The 24,283-nt window shown below is 38.6% G+C and overlaps 1 protein-coding gene across 1 annotated transcript in view; it reads left to right on the top strand.

Annotated features, from left to right (window-relative positions):
- KIAA0586 (KIAA0586 ortholog) overlaps positions 1-24,283 on the top strand; it is a 129,042-nt gene that overhangs the window by 41,352 nt on the left and 63,407 nt on the right. The window contains 6 exon segments of the mRNA XM_055289231.2: positions 983-1,170; positions 3,845-3,955; positions 11,982-12,062; positions 14,388-14,578; positions 16,906-17,024; positions 22,570-22,769. Coding sequence (XP_055145206.1) covers positions 983-1,170; positions 3,845-3,955; positions 11,982-12,062; positions 14,388-14,578; positions 16,906-17,024; positions 22,570-22,769 — 890 coding nt within the window.

Here is a 24,283-nt window from a genome sequence, read left to right as displayed (position 1 = left end):
TATGTCATGGACATTCATAATAATTCAATAAGTTTGATTATCTTGTTAATATCATTATGTCTTTGGGGAATTATTAAGGTACTTTGTTTTGTGCTTTTGAACTAAGCTATCATAAGTGAAAGCTGTGTGGGTGTGTAATCTAAGCCAATAGTTGTTTATTTACTTATTTGCCTTCTCTCTGAGTCTTCATGTTAAAAATTGAACAGATCATTTTTGTCCTCACATCCGCTCTTCAAGTCTAATTAGCTCTTTTTTCTCTTTAGTGTCATTGCTGTTCTTTTGTTTTGATTAACAATTTAAGTATGAATTTTTTTAATATAAGAGACATTTTTATTTTTGGTATTATGGGTTAATTTCATGTCAACATAATAGCTCTCTGTTTAAACATATCTTCTAGTAATAAAATAGCTCACACTTTTAAAGTCCTTACTGTGTGCCCGGTACAGTGCTGAGCACTTTACATATATTCTCTCATTTAATCCACCCTATAAAGCACATGGTAATATACAAATTGTATAGCTAAGAAAACTGAAGCACAAAAGGGTTACATAATTTGTCAAAGGCCACACAGCTAGAGTGGTGCCAGGGTTCAAACCCAGGCAGAGGCAGTCTGGCTTTATAGTCTGTGTTTTCAACAAGTACACTGTACTAGCTTTCTTTACTTTGATATGTAGAAAACAAGTGGGACTTTGGAAGTGAAAGTTTTTGACATTTTAAAATGTGGATATTAATAGCTTTCTGTTAGCCTTTATTTTGAGGTTTAAATTAGATAGTGATGTGAAGTGTTGAGTACATATAAGTGCCTAATAAAAGTCACTGGGTATGGTGAGTATGTCGACAATGCTGATGATGGAGGGAGAGGTGATTGTCAGATAGGGTTTTTTAAAATATGAGAATATAGCCATTAAGGTCCAGATGGTATATTAGACTTTTCCCTTTTTTTCTGAACTAGTTGACTTATTTTTTCCCCTAAACTTCTTAGGACAAACCCAAAGTAATAATGATACCATGCCACCTGCTGGAGTGATTGTCAGCAAGCCACACCCTGTAATTGTGACTACTTCTATTCTTCCATCATCTCGAAAAGTAGAAACTGGAGTAAAGAAACCTAACATAGCCATTGTAGAAATGAAGTCAGAAAAAAAGGATCCTCCTCAGCTTACTGTACAGGTATGCCAGGGTGCATGAGTAGAAAATTTTAAGGAAGAAAAAATTTTTTTGCTTAACGTTAGTACAGAAATCCATTATATTGCTTCATGAAAATATTGCTTTTGATCATGGCTCTTTTTTTTTTAAATTTATTTTTATTTTTTAGACAGAATTTTGCTCTTGTCGCCGAGTCTGGAGGACAATGGCACAATCTTGGCCCACTGCAACCTCTGCCTCCTGGGTTCAAGCGATTCTCCTGCCTCAGCCTCCCAAGTAGCTGGGATTACAGGCGCCCACCACCACGCCCAGCTAATTTTTTGTATTTTTTTTTAGTAGAGACAGGGTTTCACGTGTTGGCCAGGCTTGTCTCAAACTCCTGACCTCAGGCGATCCACCTATGTTGGCCTCCCAAAGTGCTGGGATTACAGGCATGAGCCACTGTGCCCAGCTGGCTCTGTTATTTTCAAAACTGTGATATTAATATGAATGTTTCTATCCTGTTTTGCATGATTTAAGCCGCTCTTCTAGGCCAATGACTTATATACAAGTGGCTTGGTGATATTCCAAAGGGAACAACTGAACTGTGTATTATAATTAATTTTAAAAAGTTAATGTATGTGACTTATATAATTGGTATTTCAAACTTTACACTAACATATGTTAGAAGACTTGAATGAATACAAGACTTCAACAGGCTCATGTGGGAAGAAACCCTTTGACATTTCACAAACATCTACCCTTTGGCCTGGGATCCAGCTGTAGAAGCTGAGGTCTTCACTAGGTCTGGACAAAAATGAACATGAGTATTTACATGTGACTTTCTATTGACCGGTCAGGAGGCAATTGTAGGAAAGCGTTCATGAACTGTAGTAAACTTTTTGGCTGATTTACTCCAATTCCTGTGTTCATCTTATCATCCTTGCTTACTTACAAATAATTAGAACACTCCAGTCCTTAGACTGCTCCAGCGTTCCTCTTTTGATTGAGCCAGGACAAATGAGTTTTCTTGGGCAACTTAGTATGCCCTCTGGGAAGAGAGAAGACTTGTCTCATTCTTGGATCCTTATCGCTGAGGAGAAGATAATCCTGGAGCTGTCAGATGCCACCACATGAACAGTCAGCAGGCTGTTAGTACTGATTTTTGACTGGACACTCCTCCCTGAACAAACGAACCATCCATTTCTTCTGCACAAATTTATGCAGAACAGCCTCAACCCCCCAGCCTGAGAGATTCCCAGGGACTTAGAAATCACCATGTAGCTCCACAAACACTTCGTTCTCATAGATTGACTTCTGCCCTACAGCTAAAATTGACAGTGTGTTTTCACAGCCAAGTTGTTAGGGCTGAGGCAGTCAATGGATCTCAGGAAGATTCCCGGCCCTGTGCTTGATAGGAGCAAATGCACAATAAAGCCCTGGCCGCAGAACCTTTTAACTTCCAGTCATTGTTGCAGGGCAGGGAACTCCCAACGTGAACCCAAATGTGTTCCTCTCTTACAGCAGTCTTTGGGCATCCTTCTGACAGTGTAGGCCCACTAACCCAGTGGTGCAGCAGCTATGGAGGCTTCGGGAGACCTGGGGACACTTTAGCCTGGACAGCTCCCTGAGCCACGTACAAACCCGGTCAATGTATATTGAATGAATGAGCATCACTAGCACAGTCAGTTCATGGAGGAAATTAGAGGATCTAGATCGGGGGGAAAGAATCCTAAATTAAAAGGCAAACGACACACAGTAAGAACATATGAAATGAAGATGCTAGTAAAGCATTAATTTTTAAATATAAAGATCTCTATAAATGAATAAGAAAACACAGATTCAAGTCTAGAAATGTTCAAAGGACATGAATAAGACTCTACAAAAGAGGAAGTACAGTTTATCAGCAAGCAAACTAAATAAATTTTGCCAGTAACCAAGATAATGCAAATTAAAATAACAATAAGATGCATCCATTTAAAAACTATTATTGCCAAAACAATCATATTATCTAATTTTGGTGAGGGTTGGGTAAAACTTAGACTTAATTATGTTTTTGATGATGTAGATAGAGGTTGTTTCACCAGTACTTCCAAGAATCTTAAGTATTTGTGTCCTCTGGCCCAGAAAGTTAATCCAATATCTGGCTATCTAGTATAGTGAATTAATTTAGAGTTTAGGAAGAAAACTGTGTGTGTGTGTGTCTGTGTGTGTAAGTTTTTTTTGTAGTGATATATATATATAATAGTGGAAAAATTGGAAATTTCCTAAATTTTTCCAATTGAAACATAATTAAATAATTAAGACATGTTTGTTGAAATGTTATATAGTCATTTAAAAATATAATTATGAAGTCTATACAAAAGCATGATAAGTGTTTATGGTTCTTGTAATCACAATGAAAAATCAAGAATGAAAACTATTTTAAATTTTAGTTATGTATAAGTAGATAGTAAAAGACAAAGGGAATAGTGAAAATGAAGTTATCTTAGTATAGAATTTTGTGTTTTCCTCTTTATTTTTCATATTTTATAAAATACGCTTTCATAATTAAAAAATTTTGTTATCCATTGGCTTCACAATAAAAACTTAAAGAGCATGCTTTGTTTTTATGTATATATGTATACACACACACACACGCATATACATGTATATACACATACTCATAAAAATATTTGAGTAAAAATGATAAACAGCTGAGTGTTGTATTCTGTTTTAGGTATTACCCAGTGTAGATATTGACAGCATTTCAAATGGTAGCGCTGATGGCCTTTCACCTCTGTCTAGTCCCAAAGAAGCCTCTCTTCCTCCTGTGCAAACTTGGATAAAGGTATATTTCAGAATTTTATCATATTATTTCGAGTAATGTCTGACTGTAGATTTTATTTTTTTTTTTTTTTTTTTTTTTTTTTTTTTTTTTTTGAGACGGAGTCTCGCTCTGTCGCCCAGGCTGGAGTGCAGTGGCGCAGTCTCGGCTCACTGCAAGCTCCGCCTCCCGGGTTCACGCCATTCTCCTGCCTCAGCCTCTCCGAGTAGCTGGGACTACAGGCGCCCGCCACCACGCCCGGCTAATTTTTTTTTTTGTATTTTTAGTAGAGACGGGGTTTCACCGCGGTCTCGATCTCCTGACCTCGTGATCCGCCCGCCTCAGCCTCCCAAAGTGCTGGGATTACAAGCGTGAGCCACCGCGCCCGGCGTCTGACTGTAGATTTTAACTAATGTTACTCCATTTAAAGCCTTTTATCGTAATGATAACTTATAATAATTTAGATTTTGAAGAAAAGATTGAAAACAATTTTTTTTTTTTTTTTTTTTTTAGTCTTTATAATATTTTTATTTTATTTTATTTTTTTTTTTTTTTTATTATACTTTAGGGTTTTAGGGTACATGTGCACAATGTGCAGGTTTGTTACATATGTATCCATGTGCCATGTTGATTTCCTGCACCCATTAACTCGTCATTTAGCATTAGGTGTATCTCCTAATGCTGTCCCTCCCCCCTCCCCCCACCCCACAACAGTCCCCAGAGCGTGATGTTCCCCTTCCTGTGTCCATGAGTTCTCATTGTTCAATTCCCACCTATGAGTGAGAACATGCGGTGTTTGGTTTTTTGTCCTTGCGATAGTTTACTGAGAATGATGTTTTCCAGTTTCATCCATGTCCCTACAAAGGACACGAACTCATCATTTTTTATGGCTGCATAGTATTCCATGGTGTATATGTGCCACATTTTCTTAATCCAGTCTATCGTTGTTGGACATTTGGGTTGGTTCCAACTCTTTGCTATTGTGAATAGTGCCGCAATAAACATACGTGTGCATGTGTCTTTATAGCAGCATGATTTATAGTCCTTTGGGTATATACCCAGTAATGGGATGGCTGGGTCAAATGGTATTTCTAGTTCTAGATCCCTGAGGAATCGCCACACTGACTTCCACAATGGTTGAACTAGTTTACAGTCCCACCAACAGTGTAAAAGTGTTCCTATTTCTCCACATCCTCTCCAGCACCTGTTGTTTCCCGATTTTTTAATGATGGCCATTCTAACTGGTGTGAGATGGTATCTCACTGTGGTTTTGATTTGCATTTCTCTGATGGCCAGTGATGAGGAGCATTTCTTCATGTGTTTTTTGGCTGCATAAATGTCTTCTTTTGAGAAGTGTCTGTTCATGTCCTCTGCCCACTTTTTGATGGGGTTGTTTGTTTTTTTCTTGTAAATTTGTTTGAGTTCATTGTAGATTCTGGATATTAGCCCTTTGTCAGATGAGTAGGTTGCAAAAATTTTCTCCCATTGTGTAGGTTGCCTGTTCACTCTGATGATAGTTTCTTTTGCTGTGCAGAAGCTCTTTAGTTTAATGAGATCCCATTTGTCGATTTTGGCTTTTGTTGCCATTGCTTTTGGTGTTTTAGACATGAAGTCCTTGCCCACGCCTATGTCCTGAATGGTATTGCCTAGGTTTTCTTGTAGGATTTTAATGGTTTTAGGTCTAACATATAAGTCTTTAATCCATCTTGAATTAATTTTTGTATAAGGTGTAAGGAAGGGATCCAGTTTCAGCTTTCTACATATGGCTAGCCAGTTTTCCCAGCACCATTTATTAAATAGGGAATCCTTTCCCCATTTCTTCTTTTTGTCAGGTTTGTCAAAGATCAGATAGTTGTAGCTATGCGGCATCATTTCTGAGGGCTCTGTTCTGTTCCATTGATCTATGTCTCTGTTGTGGTACCAGTACCATGCTGTTTTGGTTACTGTAGCCTTGTAGTATAGTTTAAAGTCAGGTAGCGTGATGCCTCCAGCTTTGTTCTTTTGGCTTAGGATTGACTTGGCGATGCGGGCTCTTTTTTGGTTCCATATGAACTTTAAAGTAGTTTTTTCCAATTCTGTGAAGAAAGTCATTGGTAGCTTGATGGGGATGGCATTGAATCTATAAATTACCTTGGGCAGTATGGCCATTTTCACGATATTGATTCTTCCAACCCATGAGCATGGAATGTTCTTCCATTTGTTTGTATCCTCTTTTATTTCATTGAGCAGTGGTTTGTAGTTCTCCTTGAAGAGGTCCTTCATATCCCTTGTAAGTTGGATTCCTAGGTATTTTATTCTCTTTGAAGCAATTGTGAATGGGAGTTCACTCATGATTTGGCTCTCCGTTTGTCTGTTATTGGTGTACAAGAATGCTTGTGATTTTTGTACATTGATTTTGTATCCTGAGACTTTGCTGAAGTTGCTAATCAGCTTAAGGAGATTTTGGGCTGAGACAATGGGGTTTTCTAGATATACAATCATGTCATCTGCAAACAGGGACAATTTGACTTCCTCTTTTCCTAATTGAATACCCTTTATTTCCTTCTCCTGCCTGATTGCTCTGGCCAGAACTTCCAGCACTATGTTGAATAGGAGTGGTGAGAGAGGGCATCCCTGTCTTGTGCCAGTTTTCAGAGGGAATGCTTCCAGTTTTTGCCCATTCAGTATGATATTGGCTGTGGGTTTGTTGTAGATAGCTCTTATTATTTTGAGATATGTCCCATCAATACCTAATTTATTGAGAGTTTTTAGCATGAAGGGTTGTTGAATTTTGTCAAAGGCCTTTTCTGCATCTATTGAGATAATCATGTGGTTTTTGTCTTTGGTTCTGTTTATATGCTGGATTACATTTATTGATTTGCGTATGTTGAACCAGCCTTGCATCCCAGGGATGAAGCCCACTTGATCATGGTGGATAAGCTTTTTGATGTGCTGCTGGATTCGGTTTGCCAGTATTTTATTGAGGATTTTTGCATCAATGTTCATCAAGGATATTGGTCTGAAATTCTCTTTTTTGGTTATGTCTCTGCCAGGTTTTGGTATCAGGACGATGCTGGCTTCGTAAAATGTGTTAGGGAGGATTCCCTCTTTTTCTATCGATTGGAATAGTTTCAGAAGGAATGGTACCAGTTCCTCCTTGTACCTCTGGTAGAATTCAGCTGTGAATCCATCAGGTCCTGGACTCTTTTTGGTTGGTAAGCTATTGATTATTGCCACAATTTCAGAACCTGTTATTGGTCTATTCAGAGATTCAACTTCTTCCTGGTTTAGTCTTGGGAGGGTGTATTTGTCGAGGAATTTATCCATTTCTTCTAGATTTTCTAGTTTATTTGCATAGAGGTGTTTGTAGTATTCTCTGATGGTAGATTGTATTTCTGTGGGATCGGTGGTGATATCCCCTTTTTCGTTTTTTATTGCATCTATTTGATTCTTCTCTCTTTTCTTCTTTATTAGTCTTGCTAGCGGTCCATCAATTTTGTTGATCTTTTCAAAAAACCAGCTCCTGGATTCATTAATTTTTTGAAGGGTTTTTTGTGTCTCTATTTCCTTCAGTTCTGCTCTGATTTTAGTTATTTCTAGCCTTCTGCTAGCTTTTGAATGTGTTTGCTCTTGCTTTTCTAGTTCTTTTAATTGTGATGTTAGGGTGTCAATTTTGGATCTTTCCTGCTTTCTCTTGTGGGCATTTAGTGCTATAAATTTCCCTCTACACACTGCTTTGAACGTGTCCCAGAGATTCTGGTATGTTGTGTCTTTGTTCTCGTTGGTTTCAAAGAACATCTTTATTTCTGCCTTCATTTCATTATGTACCCAATAGTCATTCAGGAGCAGGTTGTTCAGTTTCCATGTAGTTGAGCGGTTTTGACTGAGTTTCTTAATCCTGAGTTCTAGTTTGATTGCACTGTGGTCTGAGAGACAGTTTGTTATAATCTCTGTTCTTTTACATTTGCTGAGAAGAGCTTTACTTCCAACTATGTGGTCAATTTTGGAATAGGTGTGGTGTGGTGCTGAAAAAAATGTATATTCTGTTGATTTGGGGTGGAGAGTTCTGTAGATGTCTATTAGGTCCACTTTATGTAGAGCTGAGTTCAATTCCTGGATATCCTTGTTAACTTTCTGTCTCGTTGATCTGTCTAATGTTGACAGTGGGGTGTTAAAATCTCCCATTATTATTGTGTGGGAGTTTAAGTCCCTTTGTAGGTCACTGAGGACTTGCTTTATGAATCTGGGTGCTCCTGTGTTGGGTGCATATATATTTAGGATAGTTAGCTCTTCTTGTTGAATTGATCCCTTTACCATTATATAATGGCCTTCTTTGTCTCTTTTGATCTTTGTTGGTTTAAAGTCTATTTTATCAGAGACTAGGATTGCAGCCCCTGCCTTTTTTTGTTTTCCAGTTGCTTGATAGATCTTCCTCCATCCCTTTATTTTGAGTCTATGTGTGTCTCTGCACGTGAGATGGGTTTCCTGAATACAGCACACTGGTGGGTCCTGACTCCTTATCCAGTTTGCCAGTCTGTGTCTTTTGATTGGAGCATTTAGCCCATTTACATTTAACGTGAATATTGTTATGTGTGAATCTGATCCTGTCATTATGATGTTAGTTGGTTATTTTGCTCATTAGTTGCTATAGTTTCTTCCTAGCCTCGATGGTCTTTACAATTTGGCATGTTTTTGCAGTGGCTGGTACCGGTTGTTCCTTTCCATGTTTAGTGCTTCCTTCAGGAGCTCTTTTAGGGCAGGCCTGGTGGTGACAAAATCACTCAGTGTTTGCTTGTCTGTAAAGTATTTTTTTTCTCCTTCACTTATGAAGCTTAGCTTGGCGGGATAGGAAATTCTGGGTTGAAAATTCTTTTCTTTAAGAATGTTGAATATCGGCCCCCACTCTCTTCTGGCTTGTAGAGTTTCTGCTGAGAGATCAGCTGTTAGTCTGATGGGCTTCCCTTTGTGGGCAGCCCGACCTTTCTCTCTGGCTGCCCTTAACATTTTTTCCTTCATTTCAACTTTGGTGAATCTGACAATTATGTGTCTTGGAGTTGCCCTTCTCGAGGAGTATCTTTGTGGCGTTCTCTGTATTTCCTGAATCTGAATGCTGGCCTGCCTTGCTAGATTGGGGAAGTTCTCCTGGATAATATCTTGCAGAGTGTTTTCCAACTTGGTTCCATTCTCCCCATCATTTTCAGGTACACCAATCAGACGTAGGTTTGGTCTTTTCACATAGTCCCAAATTTCTTGGAGGCTTTGTTCATTTCTTTTTATTCTTTTTTCTCTAAACTTCCCTTCTCTCTTCATTTCATTCATTTCATCTTCTATCAGCGATACCCTTTCTTCCAGTTGATCGCATCTGCTACTGAGGCTTCTGCATTCTTCGCGTAGTTCTCGAAACTTGGCTTTCAGCTCCATCATCTCCTTTAAGCCCTTCTCTCCATTGGTTATTCTAGTTATCCATTCTTCTAATTTTTTTTCAAAGTTTGTAACTTCTTTGCTATTGTTTTGAATTTCCTCTCGTAGCACAGAGTAGTTTGATCGTCTGAAGCCTTCTTCTCTCAACTCATCAAAGTCATCCTCCATCCAGCTTTGTTCCGTTGCTGGTGAGGAACTGCGTTCCTTTGGAGGAGGAGAGGTGCTCTGTTTTTTAGAGTTTCCAGTTTTTTTGGTCTGTTTTTTCCCCATCTTTGTGGTTTTGTCTACTTTTTGTCTTCGATGATGGTGATGTACAGATGGGTTTTTCGTGTGGATGTCCTTTCTGTTTGTTAATTTTCCTTCTACCAGACAAGACCCTCAGCTGCAGGTCTGTTGGAGTTTACTAGAGGTCCACTCCAGACCCTGTTTGGCTGGGTGTCAGCAGCGGTGGCTGCAGAACAGCGGATTTTCGTGAGACCACAAATTCAGCTGTCTGATAGTTCCTCTGAAAGTTTTGTCTCAGAGGCGTACCCGGTTGAATGAGGTGTCAGTCTGTCCCTACTGGGGGGGTGCCTCCCAGTTAGGCTGCTCAGGGGTGAGGGACCCACTTTAGGAGGCAGTCTGTCCGTTCTCACATCTCCAGCTGCGTGCTGGGAGAACCACTACTCTCTTCAAAGCTGTCAGTCAGACAGGGACAATTAAGGCTGTGGAGGTTCTCGCTGAGTTTTTGTTTGTCTGTGCCCTGCCCCCAGAGGTGGAGCCTACAGAGGCAGGCAGGCCTCCTTGAGCTGTGGTGGGCTCCACCTAGTTCGAGCTTCCTGGCTGCTTTGTTTACCTAAGCAAGCCTGGGCAATGGCAGGCGCCCCTCCCCCAGCCTCGTTGCCGCCTTGCAGCGTGATCTCAGACTGCTGTGCTAGCAATCAGCAAGACTCTGTGGGCATAGGACCCTCCGAGCCAGGTGCGGGACACAATCTCCTAGTGTGCCGTTTTCCAGGCCCGTTGGAAAAGCGCAGTATTAGGACGGGACTGACCCGATATTCCAGGTGCCGTCTGTTTCCCCTTTCTTTGACTAGGAAAGGGAACTCCCTGACCCCTTGCGCTTCCCGAGTGAGGCAATGCCTCGCCCTGCTTCGGCTCGCGCACAGTGCGCTTCACCGACTGTCCTGAACCCACTGTTAGGCACTCCCTAGTGAGATGAAACCGGTACCTCAAGCAGAAATGCAGAAATCACCTGTCTTCTGTGTCGCTGGGGCTGGGAGCTGGAGACCGGAGCTGTTCCTATTCGGCCATCTTGGCTCCACCAATTTTTTTTTTTTTTTTAAAGTCAGAGTCTTGCTCTGTCGCCCAGGCTAGAGTGCAGTGGTGTGATCTCAGCTCACTGCAACCTCCGCCTCCCGGGTTCGACCAATTCTTCTGCCTCAGCCTCCTGAGTATCTGAGATTACAGGTGCCAGCCACCACGCCCAGCTAATTTTTGTATTTTTAGTAGAGATGGGGTTTCACCATGTTGGCCAGGCTGATCTTGAACTCCTGACTCCTAGTGATCCCTCTACCTCGGCCTCCCAAGTTCGGGGATTACAAGCGTGAGCCACCACGCCAGCCCAAAACAAATTTTGAATTGTTTATGAACTTGAAAGTTTGTTTCAGATCCTTACATTTGTAACTATTGGGAAAGTAATAATCTTTAGTGTAACTTTTTGGTAATTTAAGTTGTGAAACTCTCATGTGAAGAAAGAATTTCTGTCACTTTGGTGATGAATCTTTGATTTACATGGGAATTATAGATATCCTAAGTGAATTTTATAGTGACAGTTGGGAGTTTATATTTTGGAATGTTACCTTATTATCCTACTGTTGACATGATACAAAAATATGCATTTCTTCCTGGCATTTATTTGCTTTTGAATAATGAAGTTATGGCTTTACTACAAAGCAAAATAGCACTGTAACTTACCCCAGGTTTTGTTTATTGTAAGCAAATTTGGCCGAGGGTACAGTTTTAAAAGGAGAGAGAACACCAGCAATCTTTCGTGATCACAAGTAATGAAATAGAACTGACCCTCAGTGACATTTGTGCTTAATTGAATTTTTTCATCAGTAATTTTTTTTAACCTTCTGTTTATTGAAACTTCTGTGATAACAAGCAGTAAATTTTTGGACTGTTTATTATTCTGCTGTCAGTAAGAGGCTACTGCATGACTACATTTTATATAATGAGGCCTAATGATTAGATTTGTAAAATGACTATTTTGTTTTTTTTCCTGAATTATTTGATTCTGTATCCATCTTCGTGTGAGTTCATGTATGTTTATACTTAGATATCTACACATGTAAACACTTTCCTTTATCTTAATTCTAGAAGAGAAGTCTCAATTATATCAACCTGTTGATCAATTAAGTGATATTGCTGATGGAGTCCTTTACAGAAAAACAGCTGATTAATTTTTTAAAGCAATTGAAATGTTGACCTAATGGCTTGGGGACTAGCTTGGATTTCATTTACTAATTAAATCAATTCTGAATAGGGTATTAAAATGATTAAAAAGGACCATGTAATTATAAGCTTATACTATAGGTGGAAATATGATAAATTACTTATAAATTTTAAAAGTGTTAAGCACAACAAAAACTTTCTGAAAATGCTTTCTTAGACCCCAGAAATTATGAAGGTAGATGAAGAAGAGGTGAAGTTTCCAGGAACTAACTTTGATGAAATAATCGATGTCATACAGGTAACAAAGCTTAGAAACCATGATAAATTATTTTTCTACTGGTATTTTTCCAGGTTGTTGACTACCTTTGGACTATCAATATTATGTTACAGTGCTTTGAGATACTTTCTTTTACTTTTGAGTTAAATATACTTTTATTTTAAAACTTGTAAAGTTGTTATTCTAGAATGTCTTTAATCTTTATCACCTATCTGCCTTCATGAAGCTTCGTGATTATCTACCGTTTCCCACCTAGATTTTGTCTATCTGTTTCCTGCTTTCTTCTTTCTTTCCACTGCCTTTGGCTTCTTTTCCTCCAATTTGTCTTTTTTTCATTCTATTAATTTTGGCTTTTGGATTTGTGGTGAGGTGACTAGTTAATTGATATTGAGAAAAAAGTTGTGAGAAATCTATAATCCAAAGGAATATCCCATATGGAAGGGTTATAGAATGATAGAAATAATGAAATAGAGGGAAAAATAGGCAGAAGTAAATTATAAAGGATGGGAGAAAAGATCATAGAACATTGAAACTACTTGACTATTATGTCAGTAGACTTTAAATAACACATTTGATCATGTTTCTTTGACTTTTAGAGCTAAGATCAGTTTTGTTAATCATAAAATGAAATCCAATTTTAGAATATGCCGAGGTGTGAAGTATATTAATGTTATTCGCTCACAGATATGTCTTTTCTCATGTGAGTGCCACATGAGAATTTTGAAGGCAGGGACCTTATTTATTTTTATATTCCTAATGCCTAGCAAAGGTACTTGGTAATTGTTTATGCAATATACAAGTGAAAGAAATGGTTAGAGAAGTAGCAGAGGATTTAGCATTCAAAGACAAGTGTTCCTGTAGTAGCTCTGCCATTTATAAGCTGTGGACTTCATTTTTCAATGGAATAATATTACTGAGTTGTAGTATTTAGAGAGACCCAAAGTATTTTTAATTGAATTATTTATAGATAAAATGATGTGATATCTGTGATTTGCTTCAAAATGATATGTGAAGGGGAAAGTGGCTAGATGAGGCAAGATTGACCATAAGTTGATAATTGTTAAAGCTGGGGAGCGGATAAATGCAATTCATGTTATTTATGTAACAGATACAGTACATGGACACTATTTGTTTACTTTTAAACACATGATATTTTTTGTAATAAAAATTTTAACAATTCCAGAAATAACTTTATTGGTTATGATGTGGTAATGCAAATAATTTGTAAGATGACTGACCTTATTGCATATTTAAATGTAAATTATAAGTTGTATAAAAGCAAAAAGTGATTTTGGAAGTGTATTAGTCTATTTTGCATTGTTATAAAGGAATTACTGGGTAATTTATAAAGAAAAGAGATTTAAGGCCAGGCGCAGTGGCTCGTGCCTGTAATCCCAGCACTTTGGGAGGCTGAGGTGGGTGGATTCCCTGAGGTCAGGAGTTTCAGGACCAGCCTGGCCAAGACGGTGAAACCCCATCTCTACCAAAAAATACAAAAATTAGCCGGGCATAGTGGTGGGCGCCTGTAATCCCAGCATCTCGGGAGGCTGAGACAGGAGAATTGCTTGAACCCAGGAGGTGGAGGTTGCAGTGAGCTGAGATTGCACCATTGGACTCCAGCCTGGGTGACGAGTGAAACTCTGTCTTAAAAAAAAAAAAAAAAAAAGTAGAGATTTAATTGGCTCATGGCTCTGCAGGCTGTACAAGAAGCATGGTGCCAGCAACTACTTCTGGTCAGGACCTCAGGAAGTTTTACTCAGATAGAAGGCTGTGAGGGTCCAGGTGTGTCACAAAGCAAGGGAGGGAGCAAGAGAGAGAGGAGGATGTGCCAGTCTCTTTTAAACAACCAGCTCTCACATGAACTAACTTATACTACCATGGGGAGGGCACCAAGCCATTCATGAGGGATCCGCCCTCATGACCCAAGCACCGCCCACCAGGCCCCATCTCCAACACTGGGGATCACACTTCAACATGAGATTTGGAGGGGACAAATATCCAAACCATATCAGGAAGCATCAATTTTTTAATGATAATTATTAAGTTCATACATTTCCAGAGAGAAATAATAGTGTTTTATGTAGGAATAATTATGTTTTCTAGTTTATTTTGTGATTGCATAAAATGAATATTGGGTTCTAAAGAGAAACTGATTGTGTAATTAAGGGTTCCTCAATATATATGACTAATGTGTATATTATAATTAATGTGATATCACCTAATTAGAAATGCTGTTGGTTAATTTAGAAGGGTTTCTTAATTCACCTAGTTCCTTGCTTATAGTTGGTATTCAGTAAATGTTGAACAAATACATGAATATAATAGTTTTGTTTTTGTTACTACCAGGAAGAGGAAAAATGTGATGAAATTCCAGACTCTGAACCAATTCTGGAGTTTAACAGAAGTGTTAAAGCTGATTCTACAAAATATAATGGTCCTCCATTTCCGCCAGTTGCTTCTACTTTACAGCCCACTGCTGATATTCTGGATAAAGTAGTTGAGAGAAAAGAAACACTGGAAAATAGCTTAATTCAATGGTAAGTTTATAATGTTTTTGGTATCAATAGAACCATAGTAGCAAATATAAATGGAAAGTATTAAATTGTGGCTGAAAATATTCTTTGTCTTCTTTTGTATATTAAACTTTCTTTGCTTTAGTCACTGGAAAGTGTTTGATATAATGCTGAGGGCTTAACTATTGTTGGAGGTTATTGTTTTTGTCCTTGAATATTTGTACTCAGTCTGTCTACTCTGGCAAAGTAGACTATTAGGAAGCCTTAAAAATGTACATGTTCTTTAATCCAGTGATTCATTTCCAGAAACTTATCCTAAGGAAGTAATTATGGTTTGCTACTAGGCCAGGGCCACGAACCAGTACCGGTCTGTGGCCTGTTAGGAACCAGGGAACTAAGCTGCACAGCAGGAGGTGAGTAGCGGGTGAGTGAGCATTACTGCCTGAGCTCCACCTCCTGTCAGATCAGCCGTGGCATTAGATTTCATAGAAGCACAAACCCTATTGTGAACTGTGCATGTGAGGGATCTAGGTTGCATGCTCCCTATGAGAATCTAATGCCTGATGATCTAAGGTGAAACAGTTTCATCCCGAATCTATCCCCCCACCCGCTACCCCACCACCCCTGCCCTGGTCTGTGGAAAAATTGTCTTCCACAAAACCAATCCCTGATGCCAAAAAGGTTAGGACTGCTATACTAGGCCATATAATACCTAGCACTACAAAGAGGGCACTGTTCTAGGTTTGTTACATACTGATAACAACAAGCTGTAATATGTTATTATTGTTACATATTACAATAACAGTTGTATCTTGTTACATATGAATATGAAATGAACGCTATTATTTGTATTTTTACTTGTAAGAAACCTTAAGGAAGTTATGGAATAAGTGAAATGGCTGAATATTAATATAGTCATGAAAATTAGGTTTAGAAGAAATTTAATGATATAAAAAGATATTAATAATGTACTGGCATATAAACGAAGCAGGATACTAACAATGTAACCCCAGTTTACAAGATCTTACTCAAAAGTAAGTAGGCAGCTAGCACAGTGGCTCACGCCTGTAATCCCAGCACTTTGAGAGGCCAAGGTGAGTGGATCACCTGAGGTCAGGAGTTCGAGACCAGCCTGACCAACATGATGAAACCCCGTCACTACTGAAAAAAAAATACAAAAATTAGGTGCGATGGTGCACACCTGTGGTCCTAGCTACTCGGGAGACTGAGACAGGAGAATTGCTTGAACCTGGGAGGCAGAGGTTGCAGTGAGCTGAGACTGCACCACTGCACTCCAGACTGGGCGAAAGAGTGAGACTCTGTCTCAAAACAAAACAAAACAAAAAACTGTGCATAAAACAAAAGTTTGAAAAAGCATATATAGCAAATTAACTGTGTTTATCCCTGAACCTAGGATTATAGGTGAGCTTTATCAATTTCTTAAACTCTTAGATTTTTTCTAAATTTTCTACAATGAACACTTATTATTTATATAATAATTTTTAAGAAGTCTATTAACTGCAGTAAAGAAATGTTCTAGAAGTCTCCTATTCCCCTTTCCCTTCCTGAAGATGACCTTGGAAATAAATTTTTTCTTTACATTTTAAGAGGAAAACTACCTATAATACAGCCTATATGTGTATTACCTTGAAGAGAGGGCAGCTGGACATCTTTTCTAGCTCTGATCTTATATGGTTTTTATGTGTGCACTCAGAGCGGAAATCAAACAGTTTAGGTACGTTATATGCCAGATAGTCATTGGCCCAAGTCTTATTTTGAGTTTGGGAGTTCTTTTAAGCTTTTCATTAGACTAATCTGAAAGATTTTAATTTGATTTCATAAACTGTCTCCCACAAGGAGATTCTGTTTAGTGTGGTTTATCTTCTTCAGAGGTACTTTTTTTTTTTTTTTTGAGACAGGGTCTCACTCTGTTGCCCAGGCTGTAGTGCAGTGGTGTGATCATGGCTCACTGCAGTCTCAACCTCCTGGGCTCAAGCCATCCTCCCACCTCAGCCTCTTGAGTAGCTAGGACTACAGGCATGTACCACCTAATTTTTGGATTTTTTGTAGAGACAGTGTTTTGCCCTGTTTCCCAGAATGGTCTTGAACTCCTGAGCTCAAGCAATCTGCCCAACGTGGCCTCCCAAAGTGTTGAGATTACAGGTGTGCACCATGATGCCCAGCCCATTTTATTTTTTTTCTTCTAGATTTAACTTTCAGAATGACTGCTTTCACACCAACATGTTTGTGGCATTGGTAAAGGTTATTTTTAAGGGTGGTATGGCTAACATTTTTTACATTTCAATTAAATTGAGGAATCTTAACTTTTATCTGCACCACCATCCCCTCAGGGTAGAGCAAGAAATAATGTCAAGAATTATCTCTGGGCTCTTTCCAGTCCAACAACAGATTGCACCTAATATCAGTGTTTCAGTCAGTGAGACAAGTGAACCACTGACTTCTGACATTGGTAAGTGAAATGGAATTTATTTTTGTTTTTATTAAAAGACAAAAGCTTTAGTTCATCGTGGATTTATATATTCCAGAGGTCGAGTAAATCCTCCAGTAACAAAAGGTAAGCTCTTCTAACCTTACTTCTTAGTACTTCTTTGGTGATGGTTAGTTCTCTCTCACCCTCTTATTTCATATTGCAGCTTTCAGATTATTAAACCACTCTTCATACTTCCCACCCCAAGTCTCTCTGTTATCCCCATAGTACTTTGTACATATTTTTGTTATAGTAATTATCAGATTATATTAAGGTTGGTTTCCATATCTGGTCTCACTCTTTTTTTTTTTTTTTTTTTTTTTTAGAGACGGAGTCTCGCTCTGTCGCCCAGGCTGGAGTGCAGTGGCGCAATCTCGGCTCACTGCAAGCTCCTCCTCCCAGGTTCACGCCATTCTCCTGCCTCAGCCTCTCCCAGTAGCTGGGACTACAGGCACCTGCCACCACGCCCGGCTAATTTTTTGTATTTTTAGTAGAGACGGGGTTTCACCGTGGTCTCGATCTCCTGACCTCGTGATCCACCCGCCTTGGCCTCCCAAAGTGCTGAGATTACAAGCGTGAGCCACTGCGCCCGGCCTGTCTCACTCTTTATACTATAAATTACTCAGGATTTAAGGATGTTTCTCCTTTTGTGCCTAGTCCTTGCCCAATACCCAACAAGAGTTTAAGTATTCATTGAATGGTTAAAATGAGCCTCTTTATGGAGCCTATGCCATTCTTTTCTTCTCCTTCTCTTCTCCATTTTTTTCTTTTCTTCCTCTTCTTTTTCTCCTTCCCCCTTTTCCTTTTCTTCTCCCCCTTCTCTTCCCCATTTTTTCTTTTCTTCCTCTTCTTTTTCTCTTTCCCCCTTTCCCTCTTCTTCTCCCCGTTCTCTTCCCCATTCGTATCCCCATTTTTTCCTTCTCTTCCTCTTCCTCCTGTTTTTCTTCCTTTCCACCTCCTCCTTGTTTTTTTGAGGTGAGTTTACTTGCCATAAAAGTCACCACTTCTGAGTGTACAGTTTGACAAGTTTTTTGTTTGTTTGTTTGTTTTAATTAGAGCCAGAGTCTCCCTCTGTCATCTAGGCTAGAGGCTGGACTGCAGTGACATGATCATAACTCACTGTAACCTCTAACTCCTGGGCTCAAGCAACTCTCCTGCCTCAGCCTCCCAAGTAGTTAGGACCATAGGTGTGCGCCACCATGCCCAGCTAAAAATAATTTTGGGTCCAGGCACAGTGGCTCACGCCTGTAATCCCAGCACTTTGGGAGGCCAAGGAGGGCAGATCACCTGGGGTGAGGAGTTTGAGATCAGCCTGGCCAACACAGTGAAACCCCATCTCTATGAAAAATATAAAAATTAGCTGGGTATGGTGACACATACCTGTAATTCCAGCTACTCCGAAGGCTGAGACAGGAGAATTGCTTGAACCCAGGAGGCGGAGGTTGCAGTGAGCCAAGATCATGTCACTGCACTCCAGCCTGGGCAATAGAGCAAGACTCTGTCTCAATCAATCAATCAATCAATCAATTTTGCAGAGATGGGGTCTTGCTATATTGCCCAGGCTAATCTCAAACTCCTGGCCTCAAGTGATCCTCCTCCCTCAGCCTCCCAAAGCACTGGGATTACAGGAGTGAGTGACCACACCTGGCCCAGTTTGACACGCTTTTACAAGTTCACACAGCTATATATTAGCCACATAATCATGAGATAGAAAAACATTTCTGTCTTCTCCAAAAGCTTCCTTATGCCATTTTGCAGTCAATTCCTAAACCTCACTCATGCCCACTGGCCCCTAACAACACTGATCTGCTTTCTATTACTGTATTTTTACCTTTTCTAGAATTTCATACATATGTAATCATGCAATATGTAGCCCCTTGTTGGCTGGCTTCTTTTATTAGCATAATATTTTGACAATCATGCTATTGCATGTAGTAATAGTATAATGTATAGATATATCATAATTTGTCAATCCATTTACCACTTGATGGACATTCATAGTCTTTCAGTTTTTGGCTATTATGAATAAAGCTGCTATGAACATTTGTAAGCAAATCTTTGTGTAGAAACCTTTTAATTTTGCTTGGTCATAAGTAAATGTTTAACTTTATAAGAAACTGCTAAACATTTCCAAAAGTGGGTGTACTATTTTGCATTCCACCCAGCAGTGTATGTGACTTTAGTTGCTCCACATCCTCCCCAACACTTGGTGTTGTCAGTGTTTATAATTCTAGCCATTTCTGAACATATGTGGAGGTATTTCCCTAACTATACTAATATCTGAGTAGTATAATTACTAATGATGTACAACTTTTTAACGTGTTTATTTGCCATCTGTATATTTACTTTGGTGAAATCTTTTTAAATCATTTGACCATTTTTAAGTTCGAGTCGTGTCTTCATATTGCTGAGTATGAAGTTTTTTATCTGTTCTGGATACAAGTCGTTTATTGGATATATGTTTTGTAAATATTTTCTTCTACTTTGTGTTTTGCCTTTTTGTTTTCTCAGCATTATTTTTTTAAGACAAAAAGATTGATTTTGAAGAAGTCTAATTTATCAGGTTTTTTCTGGTAGTTTGTAGGGATTTTTGCATGCTGCTTTTAAAAAAATCTTTGCTAACCCAAGATCATTAAGATAGTTTCCTATGTTTTCTTCTAGAAGATGTATGGTTTTAGATTACACATTTAGGTTTATAGTATATTTTGAGTTAAGTTTTATGGTGTGAAGTAAGGATCAAGTTCTTTTTTGTTTGGGATTTTTTGGCATATGGATATCCAGCTGTTCTAATACCATTTGTTGGAAAGATTATCATTATTCCGTTGAACTACCTTAACACCTTGGTTGAAAATCAGTTGGTTATATATGTGTGCATCTTGTTTTTGGACTTTGTATCCTATCCTGTTCACCTGTAAGTTATACTAATACCATACTTATTGATTACTGTAATTTAATAGTAAGACTTGAAATTGGATAGTGAAAGTTTTTCTAACTTTGTTCTTTTTTTTTTTTTTATTCCTGTTTATCATTATCTCTACTTTTTTTCTTCTTTCCAGCTTCAGGATAAGCTATTCTTTCTCCCTCATAGACTATCCTTTAACAGCCCAAATCCTAGACTTCAGAGTCTATATTCACCACTTTAATTTCTCATTACCCACTTCCTCTTTGGTCCTTATGGGTTGGCCTTCTTTTGCCCTCCCGCTCAAGAAACTCCTTTCTCACAGCATTTGCTTGTCAAAAATGCTTCCCTTTTTCAAATCCTTGTTTTACTGTATGGCTCAAGCATAGGCACTATTGACCATCTCTGATTCTTAAACTCTTCTCCTGGTGTTGGCTTCTTAGACTTCATTCTGTTATTCTTCCTCTTTAAAAAAAAAAAAAAAAAAAAAAACTTCTTTAAGACCTTCATTTTCTCATTTTATTTTCTGCTACTTGAATAAAATTGTTTCCCTAGTTCCCCTGCTTTGCCCTCTTTTCTGTTTTTTTCCAGTTTCCTCCTGACATTAGTTATCCTGTGTCAGTTGATGAACCCTAAGCCATGTATTTGGGCCGACAACTTGCAGTTCTGCTGGTTGATGAATATTGTGCTTGATGCTCCCCTGGCATCTCATCCTTAGTATGTCTAAAATGCTTCTCATTTTTGAGATCACAGTTCTCTCAGCATCCATAATCTCTAAAGCCTTGGAGTTATTATTTGTTCTATTTTCTTTGCTTTGCTCTTCCTCATTCCCCCCTCAGCCATACCCTATATCCCAGCTTCATAGAGTTTATTGTTGCATTTGACTAATTTGTCCTATTTAGCATAGCTCAAATGCCTCCTTCTGTTGTTACTATCCTGGTTTTCTCTCATCATCTCATCTTTGAAGGAAGGACAAAAATGAACAACAAATTTATGAGAAAATTGTTTTCCTGGTGAAAATCGGACAATTTACAAATTGGGTATTTAGATCCTGTTTTCTTCCCTGTAAAAGATTTGTGTTTGCTTTTGTTTTGCCAGTGTCTGGGTAGGGATTTGGGACCTTATAAAAACGATGTTCTGATTTTGGGCCATGCTCAAAGAATGAATTATGGAAACTAAAAAGGAGATGTATCAACATATATTGTCGAATATGAATTTGGGATTGTGATCGTCTCTGCTATGGTAACTCAAGAGCAAATTGTTGTTACTTACGCCATCAACAAGTGATCCCACTACACTTCTACCCACTTTTTAGGGAATTCTGGATATTTTTACTATAGTTGTGTTACTTAAGCAGTACTCTTTGGTGGGGTCACATCTCCATCAGGTTGTACAGATTAGTACCCACTTATTTTCCACATGGAGCTTTATAAATATCACTACTTTGTGTCAAATAAAGTCTCTTCAGGAGGTTTTACTTAATATGATGTACATTCATGTAAGTGAAAAGTGCAACCCATTCAGATATTAATATACCTATAGGATGTGTGATAACAAGCACCTCAACTGCAGTAGATGTTAATAACTGATGTAGCTGAAACTAGAAGGAAGGGAGGTTTGCCTCCATATTTAGTGCATTCTTTTGTTTTAGTGGAGATCTATCACAGAGTTTCCTGTTGTTATACTCTTGGAAATGTGAGTTGTATTCAGATGAGGGGATTTAATGTGCTCATTTTTATCACTGAATTCTGTAGTAGTAGAGAAGAGGCCATCTGAGTAAATTTTCATCTCCCTTTTTTTTACTTACAGAGAGTATTTGTTATGTAAGTTGTCCTCTTAGTCTTTTTCTTAATAAGTAGGTATGTTTGTATTTTAATTTTTATTCCTCTTTCCACCCTCCCTGACCCACCCCCATACACGTATATTGGCATCTCTAAACTTTTTTTTTTTTTGACGGAGTCTCACTCTGTCACCCAGGCTGGCATGCAGTGGCGCTATCTTGGCTCACTGCAAGCTCCACCTCCCGGGTTCACGCCATCCTCCTGCCTCAGCCTCCCGAGTAGCTGGGACTACAGGCGCCCGTCACCACACCTGACTAATTTTTGTATTTTTAGTAGAGACGGAGTTTCACCATGTTAGCCAGGATGGTCTCAATCTCCTGACCTCATGATCCACCCGCCTTGGCCTCCCAAAGTTCTGGGATTACAAACGTGAACCACTGCACCCGGCCAGCATCTCTGAACTTTTAAGAATGAAAGTTTGGTCCAGGCGCGGTGGCTGTCGCTCGTAATCCCAGCACTTTGGGAGGCTGAGGCAGGTGTATCACCTGATGTCAGGAGTTCAAGACCAGCCTGGCCAACATGGTGAAACTCCATCTCTACTAAAAACACAAAAATTAGCCAGGCATGGTGACGCGTGCCTGTAGTCCCAGCTATTCAGGAGGCTGAGGCAGGAGAATCGCTTGAACCTGGGAGGTGGCAGTTGCAGTGAGCCAAGATCACATCATTGCACTCCAGCCTGGGTGACAGTGACACTACGTCTCAAGAAAAAAAAAAATAATAATAATGAAAGTTTGAATTGCAAGCATGTTTCTTGCCCACTTATTCTGAATTTTTTTTTTACTTCTAGTGGAAGGAACAAGCAGTGGTGCCCTCCAGCTTTTTGTTGATGCTGGTGTTCCTGTGAACTCAGACGTGATTAACCATTTTGTGAACGAAGCTCTTGCTGAGACCGTTGCTGTTATGCTGGGTGACAGAGAAGCAAAGAAGCAAGGTCCTGTTGCTACAGGTGTTTCTGGGGATGCTTCAACAAATGAAACATATTTGCCGGTATGGGGAATTTTTGATACATTTGTTGAAGAATAGTAAAATAGATGAATTTTAAGCTGCATACCATAAGATCATGGTTTGTGGTAGAAGTATTATTATCATTTTTAGAGACATGGTCTTTATTTATTGCCCTGGCTGGTCTTGAACTTCTGGGCTTCAGTGATGCTCCTGCCTCAGCCTCCTGAGTAGCCAGGATTACAGGCACCAGCCACCATGCCCAGCTTGTAGTAGAATTTTATTCCTTGTTGCTATGATTAAAGTAACATTTCCCCCACCATTTTATCTTAAAAACTTTTAAATCTATAGAATAGTTGAAAATATGATACAATAAACATCTGTACACCCTTTACCTATACAGTTGTCCATTGGTATACATGGAGAATTGGCCAATGCTTGCATACTCGAGTCTCACAGTTGGCCCTGTAAAACCAAAGAATGTGAAAAGTCAGCCCTCTATATATATGCATTTCTTATCTCATGAATACTGTTTTTGATCTACATTTGGTTTAAAAAAACCAAATTTATATGATTGGCCTCTTGCAGTTCAAACCTATGTTTTTATTTAGTTATTTATTCAAGGGTCATTCGTATTTACTGATTGATAATATTTTGGCACACTTATAAAAATCTGTCTTTATATCTGCTATATATTATATATCCTTTAAAAACCATTTGAAAGTTACAGACATCATGACACTTTACCTCAGAAGCATCAGCAGTATCTCCACAGAACAAGTTGCTTTCTTACATAACCAAAATACCATTATCACACCGCCCCAAATTTAACATTGATGTGTTAATAATATAGAATATAGAGACCATATTTAGATTTCCCTAATTGTTTCAAAAGTATCCTTCATAGTTTTTTTTTAAATCAAGATATAGCCAAGGATCATACATTCCTTTGCGTTATTATATAAACTGATATTCTTAATCTTTAAAAGAAAATACATTTCAGGAATTTTTATTGCTTGTTTAATCAACCTTACTTGTGTTAAAAAGAATTTATAATCTATTGTAGCAATATGAAATTATACAAAGCCAAAATTTACTATGTATTACCAGCTGTTTAAAACTGTAGTTACTTCTGATCCTACAGATCACAAGGACATCATTTTATATACATGAAACATTTAAACATCATTCGATGTATAAATATAAAGTTATATACTGCATTTTACTTCTGTAGAGATTGTTGTGGTATAATGTGATTAGTGTGCCAAAGATTTGATCTGTGCTTTATTAGCTCATTGGCAATATATGCAGTACAGATGTGGTCAGGGTTATGGTTTTTTCTATGCCAATTACTTTGGTGTGCTTTCGGCCTATATATTGCATATATTTTCATGAGGGTGATTGGGTGAGAAAATGTGGGAAAACCAGTGTAAAGAGCTTGGATTTTGGGGTTGGTAAAAGTTGAATTTGAATTCCAAGCTCCACTACTTTAGTTTTATCTCTATAATAAATATAGAATACTTAGTTTAAATGACCATAGCTTTGCTGAAATCTGCTTC

The sequence above is a fragment of the Symphalangus syndactylus genome, chromosome 8 (genome assembly GCF_028878055.3).
Source record: "Symphalangus syndactylus isolate Jambi chromosome 8, NHGRI_mSymSyn1-v2.1_pri, whole genome shotgun sequence".
Classification (NCBI taxonomy): domain Eukaryota; kingdom Metazoa; phylum Chordata; class Mammalia; order Primates; family Hylobatidae; genus Symphalangus; species Symphalangus syndactylus.
This window is presented reverse-complemented; position numbering and strand designations above follow the sequence as displayed.